The sequence below is a fragment of the Tigriopus californicus genome, chromosome 8 (assembly GCF_007210705.1).
Source record: "Tigriopus californicus strain San Diego chromosome 8, Tcal_SD_v2.1, whole genome shotgun sequence".
Lineage (NCBI taxonomy): Eukaryota > Metazoa > Arthropoda > Copepoda > Harpacticoida > Harpacticidae > Tigriopus > Tigriopus californicus.
This window is the reverse complement of record NC_081447.1, coordinates 3927483-3947279: the sequence shown is the minus strand read 5'-3', so window position 1 is coordinate 3947279 and position 19797 is coordinate 3927483. Positions and strand designations below refer to the sequence as shown.

The 19797-nt window shown below is 43.3% G+C and overlaps 1 protein-coding gene and 1 long non-coding RNA gene across 4 annotated transcripts in view; one reads left to right on the top strand and one right to left on the bottom strand.

Annotated features, from left to right (window-relative positions):
• The window catches only part of LOC131885096 (uncharacterized), a 47315-nt gene that overhangs the window by 16526 nt on the left and 10992 nt on the right, over window positions 1-19797 (top strand). For both annotated transcript variants that reach the window (XM_059233036.1, XM_059233034.1), the window contains exons 3-4: window positions 1255-1432; window positions 18612-18768. In XM_059233036.1, coding sequence (XP_059089019.1) covers window positions 1255-1432; window positions 18612-18768 — 335 coding nt within the window. The remainder of the gene's footprint in view (window positions 1-1254; window positions 1433-18611; window positions 18769-19797) is intronic.
• Window positions 7787-9699, bottom strand: LOC131885098 (uncharacterized). Of its 2 annotated transcripts, XR_009373792.1 has the most exons (4): window positions 8706-9699; window positions 8315-8368; window positions 8138-8244; window positions 7787-8064 (listed from the first exon to the last, which is right to left on the bottom strand). It is a non-coding gene; the product is annotated as an uncharacterized LOC131885098 (long non-coding RNA). The 2 variants fall into 2 exon arrangements; XR_009373791.1 differs by having other exon boundaries at window positions 8138-8368.

The window sequence follows — 19797 nt, the reverse complement described above, 5'->3', positions numbered from 1 at the left end:
TGTGTGGAAATGGGTTCCATCTCTCTTTTGGGTGTGTTGGGGAGCAGCACACCATATGGGTACGGAGATAAATCATCCTCGTGGTGACAGAAGGACATTGGAACTGATCAAACGACGACTTCAATAAGGGCCTCTTTCACCATTCGCCACCATCCATTGGACCGCCGTGTTCAAAATGAATGAGGGAATGAAAGTGCACAAATGCATTTGGCTGTGGCGATGCTTAGTGCAAAAAAAACATTCCATGTAAGATCTACGTTGAGTGGTTTTGACACACGATTATCACCAGGTTTATCGCTTGACTTTTTGTTCCCGTAATGCAATTGTACAATGGATTTCGTTCAACTCGGTTTCAATAGATTATGCAGTCAAAGTCGTGTTTTGTCATCTTGCTCCCAAGGTTGGATGATCCAATGGGGGACGGAGAAGTCTGCATCGCGTATTCCTTCGATTTCGAGCAGGTTAAAAAGAAAATATTTTCTTTTTCAATATTCTCCCACCGTTTGACAACTGACATTTGGACGAGGGAGTCGAAAAAGAAAGTGAACGTAGAGAAAGCGTACGAAGCAAAGAACTAGGCAATATTTGCGAAAGGAATAAAAATGTCACCACCAGCTTGGGAGAGCCAATTCAAGTGAGGGGAATGAAGGTGGTATTTGGAATGGTAGGCTTTCCCATTGGTTAGTTTCAATTTCGCAACTTCAGATCGGTAAGGTCACGGTCTTCGATAACAGATTCATCATGGTGGTGTTAGTAGCTTTCGTACTCTCCTAGCTCTCATTACTCCAATTGATTTTCAAAGTCAGTCAGTCCACTCTACCAACCATGGATTATCAACTGGTTTAGAGCTAAGAAAGGCCTCCCTGGACTTTGTACGATGTAAATAACCGCTTTGAGGTTGTTTATGTACGGTCTACATTCCGTGAGGCACGTATGAAAAAACTTCACCTCCTTTGGGCCATTACTAGCCATAGGAAAAAAGGTCCAAGCCTGAGTAGACTTTGATTGAATTCGCGACTTTCCACCGGTCCTCCGTTCTATCTTATTCCTCAGGCGCACATATCGGTACTCTTAACAATACTATACGTCAGCCAATTGAATAACGCTTTTTATACGGCATATTTTTGCACACAAACACCATGCTTACGTGCAAGACGGCGAACTTCCTGCACATCCAGGGGGATAAAGGGACATTGTGGTTTACCGTTGATCGATCCAGCCTTTACGATGCGCGCTTCTTTGTTGTACTTTCAGGGTTGCCACTTCGGCGTCAGCATTGGTTTTTGTTGATGTTCATCGCCTTGTTCATTTTCCTCGGATTTTTATTTGGATTCTCAGGGAGCTCCAAGTCCACTGACGACCTGCTCAACTCGCCAGCCTTACAACAAGCAGCCATCACCAAATTGCTCAAAGAAGTCCCCTTAATTGACGGGTAAGAAAGGAATGAAACTTTGCAAGAAATCCCTAAAACTTTGCCAAAAACCTAAGGACAAGAGACCAGATCGCTTCCCCATCTAGATGGCCGGGTGATGGAGAACACGAGCATGAAAGCGATTCTGGCTTTCCTTTGGCCTTCCCTTTCCATGTTCGAAATCCTGTTGGTAGTTAAAGAGGGGCGAAACTCAAAGATTAATTGGGACGAAGGTACCTCTGTGAAAACCGAGGCGCCCTAATAACTGAGAGCTCCTACTTAGACGCACTGACCACAAATGAGGAGTTGCCTTGCCGTACGAGAGGGGGGGGGGATTCCTGCTGACTTGGTCGAAACCAATCTGCCCTCAATTACTCCGAACAAAAGCCATGTTGTTTCCTCCCAAACATCCATTCTCACTCATCTAAGGAGCTCGAAAAATTGGGTGGGAAAACCAACATGCCACTAGAAAGGCGGACCCTGAGTACGAGTGTTGTCACTTTGTGTAAGTGAGTGCCACACATGGCTGACTTTGCATCACGTGTTGAACCGATCCATTTGTATCAAAGCTCATTTCGACATTGACTTGACAAGAGTCTTTCCTCATTTGAGAAGTGAAGGGTCGTTTAAAACTCCATTGTTGACCTCTTTCCTCCAACGTAGTTCCCGATGCTTGAAATGACGGAGGGAAAATTATGGAGGAGTCAAGAATAAGGTCTGACACTTGGGTTTAAAAGGCTCTCAGTTCCAATTTGGATCTCTAACCCGAACGAGGTTGTATTCATCGGCCTTAGTTCGTTACTGAGACGACCTGAGTTGGTACTTCAAATCGCCAGGTAGAAGGTTTAGCAACCTGTGGACATGTTGGAAAAATTGCCGACAAATTTGGAATCCCTAAGAATTGGAGCCACATCGTGGACCTTGAGTGCTAAGGAGGAAGAGTGTACCACAGCCTCGATGGATTACAGCCAAGCCTGAGAGTGTGGCCTTCAACGAAAAAAAAAGTTTATCAAGCTATGCGGCAATGGGGCTTGACGGAGCCAGCCTCCGGCCTCCTCTCTTTGCTCATTTAATGCCGTTTAGATGCATTTGCTGTATTGCACTCTACCCTGCAAAGTGTTCCATTGCTGCTGCTCCTCATATACCGGCTCACTCAACGACCAGGAACAATGTTCATCAGTGGGTAAGCAGCCCATCCCCGTGAATTGCAACGGAGAGAGTAGTGCACAAGCAAATTCTTTTTATCTTAAATGATGTTCATCAAGGTAGGTTGAGGCTTCGAGCCTTCGGTTTTGGCTAGCACCTCGGTCACCATCGGCCTTGACAAGGTGGAGGAAACTTTAGTTGAGCGAGCATTCGTATTACACTTTCAAGCCTCAACCTGATTCAAATACCATACGCTTACCCACTAAGCCCTTCTCTACTTAGTCGGTAGAAGGCATCATGCATCATCGTTGCTTACCAGCGGCGGACTTCTTCATGCTTGAAAGCTTCCCCCAATTCTGTTGCAATGACCATTCCAACTATTGAGACAGGTTCTCGACCTTCTTCCGCCATATTTCGCGGAACTATTTTTGGACGAAATGCATTTCCTGCAGTTGGTCGAAACCCTGAATCAGGGCCAATGATATACAAACCTGTTTGTTGGGGACTGGATTATGACCCAACCTCGGGTTGGTCCATATTTTGGTTTGATAATGCCATTTCACTGGAGATGAACTGAGTTGGATGCAATGAGCCGCCTTGGATGCAGCCGGTTTGTTTGCCGTATGCCTTATGCTGCCGATTCATACGTCTGCCGCTTGACAAGGAGGCCATCTCCGTGGAATCTCATGAAAAGTATGGAGTCAACCATTTCTACTAGTCCACCCATTCTATTCCTTTCGTCCGTCCAACCAACCAACCAACCAACCAACCAACCAACCAACCAACCAACCAACCAACCAACCGTCCGCCCGTCTGTCAATTGGAAGCTCAGTGAGGGAATGGAGAGATTGGTGCATTTTCTTTCCGTCTCCTTTTGGTGCTCTGGACTATCTTGAGGCGTGCTCAAGGCTGTCTCTCTCTCTCTCTCTCTCATTCTTCCCCTTTGGAATAAAAGTCCTTAATGGATCAATGTAAAAGTTTTTCGTAGTCGGAAGCGCTCACATTCTGCGCTTGAAGGGCCCTCTTTTTCCGGTTCGAACTCATCAAAAAGGCTCGTCACACTTGCATATTATGCTGTTGAATGCCGCTGATTCTCGCTTATCGAATGACACCTGGTAATCTATCTTGAGTGGACAAATTACAATAATGGCCTCCATGACCGTGATTCATTGTCTGAATGGTATATGGATGATGACGAGGGTCGAGCCGAGGAGTCCCAAGGGTGACATTCACAGCCCAAAAGCATGGGAGCACATTAATCCCCCCTTTCAATTAAGCATGTTCAGTTCCTACATGACCCACATTCCAAGAGGATCACGCTCAGCCAAGCAGAGCGCAGTTGGAGTTGGTTGTTACATGATATGATGTGTGTCCCTTACAAGGCTAGCTGCTCAACCTCTATTCTCAAAACCTCAAACCTGACATGGTTGAGCGCCATTTTCTCGAAATCCCAAACTTTTCCGGGTGAAATGGCTTCTCAAAATTGTAATGATAATTTGAAACTTCTCAACGAGGAACTTGCCTTCTCTGTGGCATTTTCGCACGCTGCAGAAACTAAGGAGGAATAGGAAGCAGAAGAAACAGGAATAGAAGGAAAAGAAGAAGAGAGGGGAAAAGGGGGTTCCCTCCCGTAGATTTCCACGTCTCTTGACAAGGAGATCTTCTGAATATTTTAGCTCCATTTTCTGAGCCATCAGCTTTGACATTATTCTACAGTCAGCAGCCATGAATTGAATGAAATCTTGACATGTTGGAGGCAAAATGTAGGTGCAAGCAAGGCCTTAACATTGGCTTCGTGATGCATCCTTGGGCGGCTCTTCATCAGATGATGGGAGTTGCCAAAATACTTAAAATTTGTCCATGCCTGGAGCGAAAAATATCTTGGGCACAAGAATCGTTTGAAAATATTCTGCTGGCAACATCTTATTCAAGGACACCTCATTTTGTTCTTGATCATCTGTTTCTTTGATGTGGTGCCTTGATAAATGGAACCCTTTAAATAGGGGAGTGGAACGTCGTGTAACAGCGAATAGGTATTTGAACTTGGCTCGGTATGCTCAGACAAAGATCTCACTTTTTAAATTACTCGTTTGAGTTGAATTTGAACGATGTACGAGAAAGGGGAATAGATCCATTCACGTTGACTGGATCCAATTTAGTCACGTGTTCTGTCTATTGGGACCAATGGAACCTCTGCCGTTCTCTTCAAAAATGCAATTTTTCATATTACCGAAGTTGAATCCAAGTGAAGGTAAGCGTAAGTGAAAGGAGAAAGCGGATATAAAAATTGTGCAAGGTTTAATTATAACGAACAAAAAGGGCGATGCAAGGGTGCAAAGGACTAGAGCATCACTGGAGGTAATCATTCTTGGCTTCATGGGTTCGATCCCGGGCCTCGTTTAACCATAAACCATCTCTGTTGGAAAAAGCGTCCTAAGCGGCAGTACCAGGTTCCAGAATCCCCATTAGATTCAACAACATCTGTGGTATAATCTTATTCTAAAGACATACCATTGACCTAATGAAAAATGAAGTGTCACAATGAGCAAACTTTAAAGCAATAAACAGCTGTCATGATTCATTTTCGTCTTTGATTAAAAAAGCTTGCACGTGGCAATTGCGTTTTCCTTGGCGATCAAGACTAATCGAACCAAATGGTGAAAGCAAACACGTGCTCACATCCTCATTCATTCCATAGTTTGTCGTGGTAAACGGAAGATATTTTTCGTTTGCATAAACCCCTAACCAAGCATCATATTGGTAAATGGAGATTACGTTAATCCCTTAAGCAGAGCACTTCTATTGCACTAGCTCCTTCTCTCGTTATCAATGTTCTCTCATTTAAGTAAAATGAGGCGAGATCATGTGGCAAAACACACAAACACCTCTTCCACTAACAAGGCTTACAATCTTGCAAAACAAGCAATGAAGGGTTTGCAGTCTTTTTCCCCCCGTAGATTTGTTAGAACCGGAGTTGATCCACCTACTAAAATTGGCGACAAACCCGGTTCCGATAAAGAATGCCATCTTCTATTAAAGCTTCTTTACGGAAATACCATATTCCGATGTTCTTCAGTAGAAAATCCATTTGAGGCATTAGAGTGGGAATCGTTTCAATGCCGTGGCACACTTAACACCTGATTGGAAACGCTCTGATAGCATGCAAGGTCAGCAAGGAATAGTGAAAGGGAAATGGATCAAAGGCCATCATGAAAAGAGGATTGCCCTTCCTTTGAGTCGTTTAAGCAATGGCCACTGAGAAGAAGTGAATATTTCCCCCTGTCATTTCCGACTTGCTGTGCCAAGAGTCCTCAATGATCTGGCCAAGAAATTGGTACTATCTGCGGTCGGCAAAGGCCAGGTCAACATCGGTTGAGGTTGACGCCAATCCGAAACCATTACCCACTCGCCATGCTATTGGAATATTATCACTTACCTTCTGTCTTAATTGAAGGATGTTCGAACGAGAATGATCCATTCTACCAAGAACACTCAAGCGAGGTTGTGCGGTTTTTTTCCGCTAGCGGTGGATCCCCTCTCAAAAACGTATTTCCTGCTATAAATTAGGTTTCCCTTTCATTCTGTTTCTCATCGCCTAGCCTTTTTCTTTAAGAGAGAATGCACTGCCACCACTCTGGTGTATACATTTGATTCCATAAATTTGGTTTGGCTGGCAATAAATATCTCTGGAAACCAGGGAAGTATGGCCAGATTTCGACCACAATAATAACGAACGAGGAACGAGGGCGAAAACAACTCTTGCCAACTAGAAATCCGACTAAAATCTCTTCACAAAGGTATCCTTGTTATTGATAAGTGAGTCACGCTGCCACAAATACGTACTAAACAAAAAAAGGAGGGTACGCGTACAAATTCCATTGCGTTCTGGGCAAATTAATGAAAACCAATTTCTAGTTGCCATAGCAAAGGCTCCTCTTGGAGGGGTTCCAGTCAAGGCTCTGATGTTCATATACTTATGTACACTCAGCGTTTCTTTTTTCAATTATTCCGTACAAAAGAAAAACTACCCAAACACTCTGAATAAAGTTCAGCTTTCTTGGGCACAAGTTTGCAGAAACTGTTTCATTTCGTCGCTTGTTTGCCCAGCTTTTTATAGTTTGCTGGCTCCGCTGCCCTGTCTCTTCATTCCCTGGCTAAATCTTGTACATACACAACTCGCTGGAGGCGTTGAAGCTGCTTCAAAGATTGCCGCAGAAGACTGTCTGGATATCCAAGCCAGGGTTGGCTAAAACTCGTGGATGATATGAGAAGCTATTTGTCCTTTAGACTGAATTGAAGTAGACGTCGTACGTGCATTTCACATTTGCACCACCCGTCAGGTTTTTTTCCTCATCGCATAAGGCTTATGGAGGGAATAGTGGCTTGGAGATCATGATCAAGGGTTAATAAATCTAAGGCTTTGGGTTAAGATTGTCTCTGACAAGGAAAAGGCCAATGGACACTATCACACGCTTAAGTTGGATATTAAAGGTCGGAGATATAATATGCTTTTTTGGACAAAAAGTGGACAGCGTGGCACAATTATTCGTTGTGGTTCCTTTACTTAAATTGGACCGCGTGGGAAGTAATCTCAACATCTCATTTTTCCATTCGAAAGTTCCGTGCGTTGGGAATATGAGAGTCATTTCTTGGAAATCATTGTATGCCATACAGAAGATTCGACGGGGCTTTAACATATGAAGACTCCTTCATTCTCTGCCCCATCAAATGGGATCATGGGAAGGTCCATTGGATTGAGATCATTTTGAATCAATCTTGGAAAAAGAGATGTCATGCCATCTTTCGGATACTGCTATCAAATTGGAAGCAATGGAGACTACTTATCTTGCACGTGATGTTGAGTTTGTTATTTTTGAAAGAAAAATAGAGAGTGATATAAAAACAATCGGTTTAGGAATTTGTCGCTTTTACCCATTAACTTGTCAAATCACCTGAAAAAGCACTTTACATTGGTTCACTCCTTAAGAGCAAGGTGTTGTGACCATTTCAAATCACGTTAACGCTAGATTGCTTGATAAGGCTTTTAAGTCTTGTCCTGCTTTTTTTGAGAAAAAGCACAGATCTTCTGCGACCACCTAAAAGCTACTTTCAGGAACTTTCCCCCCAGGCTTAAATAACTATTTTGGGCTGCACTCATTTCGACTATCGTAAAAAGAGGGTTCTTGTTGAGTTGTCCTTGTCCCCATTTTTGGGTTACGTGTTTCGGCAAATGGCATCTAATGGATGTTTCGTATGTAATGATCACGGGATTTGTATAAAAACACTCGTTTTCAAGTCTCTTGGGAGCAGGAAGCACGGCTCGAGAGGCAACTATCAAGCCGTCGTCAAGAGCACGATTGTCTGGGGAATAAAATCTACCAGACGATCAAGTGCCCGCCGAATCAAATCGATACCAGAAGACACATCCGGGCCTTCTACTGGGTAACAAGGAATGTGGAACGACCGACCACCCGCTCATTTTGCAGCATCTGACATCGCATTGCGTGCTATTTGAAGAGAAGCCCATAAAGTTGCCCGAATGTCCCCGCTTTCCTCTGGTTAAAATGTCATTTTACTTACCGAGAGCCAATTTGAAGCCAGGATTGAGGCAGCTCCTCGAGTCTAGCTCTATGCAGTGCTACCATGATCTTCTGTATGAGCTGTTCGTATTTACGCACTAGTAGAAGCTGGAATAAAGCAGACAGATTTTGGTCCATTGGGGAAGTATGTTCACGGTTTTAAGGCAATACGGTTTACTTGCAGTCTAGAACCCAGTCAAGCACTAGTGTGGGCTCCAAATCCATTTTATATCTGAAATAAAGAGGCCGAATATCTGTCAGACGAGGGTTTGAATAGCATTAAACGAGTCCATTAAGATTCTTTATGATTATTGTCGCCCAAATGGAGAAAGGTGTCTGAGAACTGGGAGAGGATCGCTTTCTTTTCCATTTGCTCCATACACATTTTGTGCCTTGCAGAACTCTCGCTCTTTCCAGTTAGTTGTGTGTCTTTTACCCCTGTATAGCTTTGCTAATATTTTCACCTAAAACATTCAGCAGGCATTTGCACATAGCAAAGCTTTTGATTGCGATTCGGTTGAAATTGAATTTATGGCCTTTAAGTTTACGTTTCCGATTCTGCTTCTTACGTTTCTGCTTGAACTCGATGGAAGCCAGGTCGATTGGAGTCTCTCGTCGAGAAGTCGGCTTTTTTCGCCCCTTCGCCCACTCCTTAGTCGCTTTCAAGGCCAGTAACGTGGATCGAATCCAATGCTGGTAAAGGCCGATGGAGGAACGACCTTTTGCAATCCTCTTAGACACAGATCCATTCTCTTTGCCTGGGCTGACCTCAAATCCACAAACATGGGAAACGGGACGAAAATGGAACTAGTTTTGTGACTTTGAAGCCAAATCCTGGTCACTTCCCAAGTTAGCGACGAGGGCGACGTCAATTCCAATTCTGGGATCAATTTCTCAGGTTTGGAAAGCTCGTCATTGGATCTATGAAAGCCTTTAAGGGTAATGCATGAAAGCACCCTTTGCCCTAAGAAAAGGCCAGCTTAACAACTTCAACCTTGGCCGAGTCGAATCGGTTTTGTCGCTTGTCGCTGGTTGGTTCTGACCTCGAAAACTTTTCCTCGACGAGGAGTGGATGAAAATCATGGGATGTTTACGAAAATCCCTCTTCTAAGCTCCGCTCTGGACAAATGAAAGTCCGTTTGCTTGTCAGGTCTCATATTTCCTAACGAGTGGAACCTTAACTTGACTCCTAACAAACTTGAGGGGAGTCTAAAGGGAAATAAGCTAGACACAAAAAGACAGTCACAAGGCTTCCTTCTTTTCTTTTCATTGCCTGACAAACCCTCTGGGAGCCCAGAAATGGCGTCCAAGTCCAAGTCCAGCCAACAACATGAAGTTCCTTCCCGTTGTCTCTGAAACCAAAGCTACTCTAAAGCACTTATTGCCCGTGCCCTTTGAAGATACTAGTGACTCGGTTTCAACTCGCTCAATTTGGCTTTTGCTTCAAAAGGAGGTCTCTGCTAAGCCTTTTTGACAAGTAGTCACCCTGATCTTAATTTCGTCTTGTCAACAAAGGATGTGATGTACTCCGACATCTTTGCATATGTTATTGATATTTTACTTACCTTAATCGATGTTTTACTTATGATCATGTGTACTTAGAGCTACTGGTAAAAGATACTTCGAACACAAACTCTGTAAATTTCCGTCAGATGAAATGTTGTATTTCTACTTTTCGAAAATGTCCCAAAGTGGACATGTTTGGGCCTTTGAAATGTTTAAGCAAGTACTATAAAATTGGCTGTATTTTCTTCTTCAAAAATAGGAGAATTCCCAAGTCCCATATCAAATAAGACTCCTATAGCTCTTCACCTATTTGTCTGTGGGCTTTGCAAGATTTCAAAAGGAGTGAAAGCTTATTCATCAAATGTATGCTCTTCTGTAGTCTGCGGCAGCTATTTTGCAGCTACATCTACATCTATAGAACGTGATTATGATAATTGTAATACAAATACACTTAATAGTTACATGTGCTCCAAGCTTTCAGGTTGGCTTGGACGTTAACCGGTATGAACATACACTACCGAATAGCCTCAGGGATGGTGCGTGCAAATCAGGGATAAATTCAAATTGGTAGGTTCAAATACGTAGATTTTAAAACTCTGTAGTCCAATTCTAGAGTTGTTTTTACGTAACGCTCACTTTTCATTCCGTTACATAACGGATTTTTAGTCTTTTTTTTTAAATACCCGAAAAAAATAGAAGTCCTCATTCAACCAGCCTTGGGCGGGATTATTGGGACTTCTATTGTGGCACACCCTAACTGTGAAGCTACTGACCATAGGTAACATTACGATAGTATATCGTATCCTAATACCACTAACACAACATCTTTTAAAAAGAAGAACACATTTTGCAACAGGTCAGAAATTGGGAAGGAAAATTTGAACAAGATGCACACAACATTCCTGATTTATCATAAATAACTAAAAATCCAAGACGAATACCAGGAGTAAAACATGATCATCGGCGAAAAATGGCAAATCGTTTGCAACCTAAGAAAAGTTCCCAAAAAAACATTTCTTTAATTGTCAAATCTCTTACATCCTTTCTGATGAGATGCTCACAGGTTCTTGCTCCTGTTTTCTTGCATTAATGCGGCGCATCTTCGATCAGGGCAAGTTTCCCTCTTCTCTGAAGTTAGCTCATGTTATTCCAATCTTTAAAGGGGGAGATGAGTCTCCCCCAGTAATCATAGGCCAATTTCTCTCTCTTCGACTATTGCAAAGGTGTTTGAGAAGATCATGAAGTTCAAACTTGTAGAATTTCTTCATATCCATAAAGTCATTCCTCCTAGCCAGCACGGGTTCCGAGCACATTTTAGCCCGGTTACCCAACTCCTTGAGCACAAAGAGCAGGTCATTGAGGGACTAGAGAGACACGAGTCAGTTGATGAAGTCTATCTTGACTTTGCCAAGGCCTTTGATAAAGTAGATGGGCTTTTGTTGAATAAATAGACTTCATGGCATTGGGATCCAAGGCACGATTATAGAATGGTTAAGAAGATTCATTCATAATGTGAGGCAAATAGAAAGGTTTGTAAAATTGTCAAGTCGGGTGTTCCTCAGGGCTCCATTTTGGGTCCTCTCCTTTCTTCTTCTTCTTTGCTACACTTCAGAAGCTTAGTAGTAGTAATGTCAGTATCCCTTCCTATGCTGATGATACAAAATTAATTTGCGGTAAGAATGGTCAGAATTTCAGTTTTCTTACAGCGGTTCTAGACCAAATCTACTCTTGGGTTGCTCAGAGTAATATGGCTTTGAATGGAATGAAGTTCCGCTCAATGACTTTTGGGTCGACGCCATTAGACACTCTACTATTAGATGATGTACGTAAGGGCATTCAGCAGGTCTCATCCAAGAAGGATTTAGGTTCAGTCCTCCAAGATAATGGAAAGTTCGATGAACATATCCAATTGAAAGTTAGCAAAGTTTTTCAAGCTTGTGGTTGTATATATCACACGTTTAAGTCCAGAGATAGTATCACGATGCTAACTCTGTGCAAATTGATGGTCCAGCCACATCTTGAATATGTCTCGCCCATTTGGGCTTCAATTAATTCAGCCCGTTTGCAAAAGGTCGAGCAGGTCCAAAGATGCCTTACTAGGAACATCAAAGGTATGAGAGAGCTTTCGTATTGGGAGAGGCTAGATAGGTTGAGACTGTACTGTATTCAGCGAAGGTACGAAAGGTATCATATACTGTACGTTTTCAAAAGCATTCATGAGCTTTGTCCCAACCCAGGATTTTGGGTCAATTGTAGTGACCGTAGAGGTTTAATGTGCGTTTTGAAAGCATCTTCAAGCCTTCTAGAATCCAGGCTAGTTAAAACAATGAAGTCCAACTCTCTTCTTTCTCGGGCTTCTTCACTGTTCAAGTTGCTGCCCTCAAATATTCGTAGGGGGTGTCTAGGTGTTGATCCAGTTGCAGGATTTAAGTCAGACTTGGACAAGTTTTTGACTAAATTTCCTGATCTATCCCATATTCAAGGGCTAGCCAGATTCGCCCACTCTAATTCGTTGTTTGATCAAATAATGTATGAAAAGTAAATGAAAATTTTCTGAAACCAAAATCATTGGTCGGGGAGGTAAGGATTTAAAAAGTTTCTTCATCATGAATGACGCATGTCTTTGATGTTTTCTTGAATAGTGGTGCACCGTAGAAAAGAGCAAGAGGGTAGAAGCATCACTCTCAGGCGAGGTTTTGGAACGAATGTGGTGCCATCGTTCCCCTGTAAATTGAGAGGCTTTTTATCCTGCTTCTTTTCCTGGCTCGTAGCTCAATTTGAAAAGTTGTGAAAGAAAGGTCACAATGCCATGAGGAGAAAAAGCAGCCTTCTAGGGAACAAGGTCATTTGGCGAGGTTCGTTTGTGGCCTTCTGGGATTTGGGAGACAAACTCAAACCTGAAACTGGAACTGGAACACCATGGGGACCACTTTTGGACAGGATTTTCTCTTGCTTTTCAACATCTGTCCTTGTCGTAGAAGGCATGTTGGGAGTCTCTCCGCCAAACCTTGCTCTTGCAAGTACGCAAAATCTCGAAACTCTCAATCTTGGGGCTGGAGCGACAGAGTCCAATCAAAGCTGTGTGGCCTTCCGTAAAGCCGGTGTGATCAATAAAGGCCAGAGCCAGACTATTTTTGGAACAAATGTTGCCTGAATAGATGAAGAGGAAAAGGAAAGAGAGGAGAGGAAGAATAAGTCCTCCGGCAAGCCCAGTTTCTGGCCAAGAGTGAATAGGAGACCGCCAAAACCAAAGCCGGCCACGAGCGCTGTATGATTGTGAATGGAACGGACATACTGTACTCTGTGTATCCTGTTTATCATGGAACAGGATTTGTGTCTCCGAGTCTTGGGATTGATGTCAGAACCACGTACTAGGACTCTAATAAAGCGAACCTTGTTGGCAAGATGAAAAAGAAGACCATTGACTTGGATATCACCGGGCGAGATCACGCTGACCTTTAGCTTTATGTCCCTACCAAAACTCCCTTGTTTTGTTACGGTACATTGAGCCATCTCCTCTTGGGTTTAGTAAATCCTTGGTTTAGTACGGTTTCATGGTCCTCTTGGCCGACTTACCTGTAGCTAAAAAACCTTGGCGCCAAGGTGTATAATAAAGAGGAGGGACGAGGCAAGTTTCTAAAAGCAAAAAGGCATCACTGGCAATGGCAAGGGACACTAAAGGATAGTAGGAGAATTTCTAAGGTGCAAAAAACAGAGGGAGTCACAAAAAAAAACTTTTAAAAGTTCACGGCTTTTAAGTAAAGCTCTTTATACAAATCGGCGGCCATTGGGTCTTGAAAACTAATGGTACATTCTTGGACGAACGCAACGCATTACGTACATTGGCTCCTTCATGGCCAAGCAAGATATTTTCACACTCGATTAAGCCGGTTCAGTCATGTGGTGCATCCTTTGAAGTTGTTTACTCTTGGTCAAGATCCAATAACCATTTGCTAGCCCACTTCTGCTCATCATATCCTTGGCGTCTCAAGGGCTTTCGCTCGCCTCATCTCTCCCTGTCTCTTTTGTTGGTTCGTTGCCTTTTCATATCACTACTTCAGGCAGTATTGTGCTCTACTATGAACTAGTCCAATGCGGGTGAAGTAGAATGGTAGCAAAGTGTAGGAGTTCTAAGAACGTCCCAGTCACTTGCTCAGTTGCTTCTGCCTCCTTCATGGCTTCTCTCGTTGGCGCAAACGATTATCTGCTCAATAAACTCTGGTCTTGAGGTGACAAACTCGACAAAACACAAGGTGTGGGTGTGTGAATGGGTGGGTGTGCGTGTATGAAAGAGGGTGCTTTAGAATGCCAAAGAGCGCGAGAGCTCTGCACCTTGACTATGCTTTGCGAGGTCAAACTTTTTTGTTGAACCAAGACAAGAGATCCCAGTGTTTGGGCGAGAAGTGGTGGAAAATGTCGCTTTTGGCATTTTTCTCCTAATCCAAAGTCCTCTTCCCCCCCCCTTCTCCCCTTTCCCGACAAATTGGCTGAACTTTTTCCCTGTGGCTGTCATCCAAAGAAGTAAAAATTGGACAGAGATGGTGGCGAAAGAGAGTTCCATAAACCAATGGCATGGCATGAAAAAATTATCACCACCTCGGTTTGGTTGGCTCCTTTGGTCACGCCAGGTTGTCCTCGTTTTATCGTTTTCAGAGGGTCGAGCAAGCTACGAACCAATCTTTTTGATAACGTGACATCCTGTGTAGAAGCCCATGACCCTAGAAATACATTTCGGCTCAGATCTGACGCAGAGATAGGGGAAATACTCATTAACTGGCTACGTGTTTGTAGATTGTAGATACTAGTAAGAAACCCTTCTTAATGACGAAACTTTCTTCCATGTTCTTCGAAAGGCGCATGTTTGATATCTGCTCATAATTGTTTCAAGAGTTGATGTCGATATGAAGACTTTCAAATATCCATTTACCTAGATCGAGGTCATGTTACACTGAAGCCATCGTAATTTGTCTTGATATCCCCAAGCACGTCTATGACGAAACCAAGGGAACGCCTCTTTTGACTGGCTCCTCTTTTTAAGTATGATTATGTCCTAGAAAACAATTACGGGCAATCTAAACCCCAAGGAGTCTCCTCCTTTATTAGCTTGTACATAACAGATTGTCACCTTACTCAAAAGAGGTAGTAAATGCGTCGCAATGAATCTTCCCGCCAAAAGAACTTGCTGCGAAAGGACCACGGTTTGTTCCTTCACTTGAAAAGAGACTTGTCAGCTCAATAATGGCTTAGTTTAACATGGCTCTGTGAGCACGAGATGGCTTCCCGCAAATCCCATGTCATGTCAGTTCAGTTTCAACTTTAAACAGGCGAAAAATGTACTACCGCAAGGTGCAAGGGGCACCAAGACTTATTCATGCAGTCTTGAACCAGTGATTGACTTTCATTTCCGTTGAAAGTTGGCGAGTGTTGTGAAACAATCTTTTCCGCTTTCAAGAGCACTCTAGTTCGTGAATAGAATCAGCTTGGGAACTGGATTGAAAAAAGCAGCCGTCAGCATGTTTGTTTTGAGAGTTCGGCGAACAGAGGAAATGAACGAGAGGCGAAAGAACGAAAGAAAGGAGGGTGGGTGGGTGTGGGTGACCGACTAAATGACTGACTGACTGACTGAGAGGGGCGGAGTGCTAAAACATTAGATTCATCAATCCGTCTTTCTCTTCCAACGATTGTGCTTTGGTAAAATTTGTCCCATCGGCAGAGGAGGCCGAGTGCATTCTTATTACTCTCCACATACATATCCTTGATCACGTTAGATTGGTCACCCTCCACCAAGTTTATAGCACTCGTTCTTCCCGTTGCGTCAGCGGTTTAGACTGCTCAATTCTATGCGCAAAGCCATCTATAGATGATAGAATGCAAAGGTTCCAGGATTAAGGTGAAAGAGAGTTATTACAACTTAGAGGGCTAGTCAGGGAAGCGACACTCATGAGATTTCTGAGATTTTTTTGGCTCCCTCGCGGCTGCCTGGTGTGTGCGATGGAGATCGGCTTTGCACACATTTAGTTACGTGATTCTCAAAATCAAGTTCCGAATTCAGGGAGCCAGTGAGTTGATCAGGCTCGTTTGTCTGCTTTGGTTGAAACTGACCAACGCAAGGGAAACCGATCAGCCGGACACTCTGCTGCCCAACTACCAAAATGTGTTCAAAGCAAAGTCTCAAGTGGCTTGGTTGGAGTGACTTTTCTCTGACAAGCCCTCTATTACAACTTATGGAAATCAGAACGACACCCTTTTTCAGCCTGATTTCTCCCAGCCGAAAGTTCGTGAGTGGATGCGCTTGAGAACAAATGCTCAAGAAAGGAAATCTGTTCACCTAGTGAACATCCATAGTGTGTATTAGGGCGGTGTGAGGAAGAGAGTGGTAGGAAGATTTGGCACTTTTTGCGACTTGTTTTCAAAGGAAAAATGGTCGGCAATCTAATCCCAAGTGGAATGAAATTTGAGGCTCGGGGTAAAGAAAACAATTGCTCAACTTGGATTTTGCAACTCGAGTGTGCGCGTCTTACAAAATACAATTGGAAGCGTTGGATCGGCCGGCCTGACAAGGAAATATTGGACTCATTACAGGGGTCTTTGGTTTTTCTCTGGATTTTGACATGCCAGAGAGGAAAGAATAAAGAGTTTGGCACATGCCAAGAAAGAAATAAGCTTTGAAGCGAAGTAAAACTAGATTTGAATTAGGCTTAAGGGTTCAATTCAGTGTAAACGCGGTGCTTGAGTCCATTCGATGTACCCTTCTCATTCAACGCAATGTCCATATGTCACATATTCCAAGAGCAAAAAGGGGATGGAAGCTTCTACTGTTTTATGGCAACTCTCGCGTGCTGTGAGTTGAAAGATAATTCTTCAACCATTTCTCAAAACAGAGGAAAGGCCACGTTTCAAGAAGAAGCTCAGTTAGAGCGTCAGACGGCCTTTGAAATTGGGGTGAAGTGAGCACATAAAGACTTCAAGGAATGGGAGTGCGCCATTGTTGCAATCACATTAAAAAGACGAACTGACTTTGCTCTCAGTCCGAGAAAGATTGCTAACGATGCCAAGAATAGCACGGTTGAAACTCAAGCCTAGCATGCGGGACTGGGCAAAGTAAATTATGTCTCTTGAAACTTATGCTGCCTTTGTGTACACATTTCACATAGAGACAAACACAAGTGAATCTGCGAAGGGCTAAGTATTGGTTGTGAGCAAGTCGTTCTGCAGCATTCTTCCATTATTAACGCCTGTGTGTTTCCTTCCACTACCTAGATTGATTCCTCAGCCAGTCTCCAGAGCTTTGGCCATGGCAAGGCCAAAGAGAGCGTCGGGATTGGTCTTTGCTCATTGTGTGTTAATCCTAATAGTCAAAAGAATGTGGGCAAGGCCAACCACCTTTGATAACCTGACTAGCTTTGCAGTTTGTGTACTAGGCATAAAATATTTGTTTGGTCAAAGCCTGTTATTCGAGCGTTATTGTAAGGCGATATTGTCAAATCAATTCGGTTGGGAAGTCTGGCATCTGCCCATGGGTGATTGGAGACGTCGTTCCCTTTCTTGCTGAGGTTGGGATCAACAGCCCATTTATCGGAAGTGTACATGCTTCGATGTGGATAGCATCTTCTTTGGTATTGCCCTACCTACTATACTTATGTGTGTATATAGGGTAGTCGTTCCTCGTAAAGCTCATTCATTGTGCTCAAGGTGCGAGTAACATCCCAAGGCCACGCTCGGCGCCGAGCTTGAATCATTGGAGCAATCTAAAGATAGATGACTTGGACACACTTGAATGGGCATTCTAAGGTATATACACAAGAACTATGGTTGTGCTCTACGAATTAGGCAGTAAGGGCTGAGAGCCAATGCCGAGAGGGTCGCCGCCTCTTTGGTAAAAAAAAAGTAATCTGAATATGAATGAGCCACGTGACCTCTAGCTCTGTCGTGATACTTCTTTGATTATGTACTGATTGGTCCCCCCCCCTCTCTCTCTCTCTCTCTCTCTCTCTCTCTTTCTCCCCGCTTCCATCCGACAAACCCAATGGGACTTGACACGACCAATCTGATTTCACGCTTGCTTAAATATGAGCTTTCACTTTGCTCTCCTCTCGTTTACCAAGTGGGGTAGCCGAAATTCGAGAATGCCATCTCAGTACCGTATAAGGTTGCTCCCTTGGTAAGCGACAGTGATGGTATACGAGTTGATTTTCACGTGTAGAGGGACATTCAATGACTCTGGAGGGTACCACATCCCTTGAAAGCATTTGACGAATAGGCTTATTTGATGTCAAATCGACGGTCTATGCACAGGTTAGCAATAGAGCTTGAGTCATGTCTGCCATATGTGTAATGTTATTCGTAGCTTGATTATGCGATCATCATCAGCCTGAACATGAAATCAATGGGGAAAGTTTGTTCTTCCCTTGAATAATAAGGAGGCCAAGAAGATGGCATGAGCGAGGGAACGAGGCTAGAAAGCTCAAGACCCTTCCATTCACTGATTAGGAGGAGCCTTCCGGATCTTAACTTTGAGGGGAAGAAGCACACATAATAATGATTGGGTAGGGTTTACGATTGGGTAGTGCGACCTTGTATCAACATATCAGGTGGAAAGGAAGGCCGTCGTCGTCATCCGGCGTTGATACATTGGGTAGTCGTATGTAGGTAAGGGTAGATCCATCCCACTGGAAATCACACCAGTGGTCCAAGCCTTGGAAACTGAAGGCTGTTTGTGGCTAAAATTGGATCTACTCCTACTTTTGATAGCTCGAAGGCCACGCCAAATTGATCGAAGGTGTAGTGAGAGATGTTTTGGGGCTAGTTTGCTTTCTGCTTGACTGCCTTGATTCGATTTGGCATCCAAAAACAGGATGGAACATGCAAATCCCTACCGAACAGAAAAGAGGGGAAAATGAGAGACTTACGAAAGAAAAATACGGAAACAGCCTTATTCTGAACAATCCAACTCTCTTTTGTTCTTTCAGACACAACGATCTTCCATGGAACATTCGCAAGTTTGTTCACAACAAGCTGGACTCTGTGAATTTTACCCACAATCTCAAGTACGTGGAGCCATGGGCCAAGAGCAAATGGTCCCACACGGACATTTCCAGACTGATGGAGGGCCAAGTTGGATGCCAGGTGAGGAGAGGGATCAGAGAAAGACGAAGAGGAGGAAGGACAGAAAGAAAGAAAGATAGGGCACCAAAGGGAAGTGGGCCCACTTTTCGTGCCATGTTGGGGCTGGAAATTTATATCTTAGGCGGCTCCAACAAACGAGTTTTGCTCGTGGATTGAGCCTTGGGATTTGGCCGGGAGGAATAACGTCAAATTGAATAACCAGATTGTGCTAAGCTAATTTCGAATTCTACGCTTTTGTCGTGGAAGACTTTGTGGCTTTTTCTGATAACGATTACATAAAAAATTTAGTCAGAAATGACTTCCTTGAAAGATGTGGCAAGTGCCTTCATTTTGGCCCACGGCTTGCTGAAGAGATTAGTAAGTTTTCCCCTGCTCAGTACGCTGTGACAAATCTAGCTTTGTTAGCACTGCAGTTGTTAAGTATTGGCTAGAACCAAGTATTTTGATCTCATAACCAAAATTATTTTCCTTCAGTAGTACAATTTATTTGAACCTAGTGAGTCATCGCATTCATCAAGAGCTTGAAGTTATAGAGCTTGTCAACTGACCGCGGTTTTGTGGTTTATTTTTCATGTTCTTGTTCCTTTGCATTGGTCTAACTTGACTACTTAAAGACTATCAATGCTCTTTAGGTTGAAGTAAAGTTTTAGATTGCAGGATTGCCAAGACAATTTTCTTCTTCAGAGACCATTTAAACTGAGTTTTTGTCTAATGCCCGATTGCCGGTATCAAGTGGTGCAATATTTAAAATTAAGTTTTAGATATGAAGGTAAAATGGTCCTCAGAGGAACTATCCCAAGTGCTTCATATCTCACCTACATCTTTGGAGATGCAAATCTTGACTTTATATTTGAAAGGAGACATGATTATGTGAAAGACCAAATGACCAAAACAAAGGACTTTGCAGCCACGACGTAGAATGACAGGATTCAAGACGGCAATGAGCCAGTTCCTTCTTTCGTTGGATTTGGCTGCTTTCCAGTAATGATAATTCATAAATCCCAATTCGAAAATGGAATAAGAGTTTTA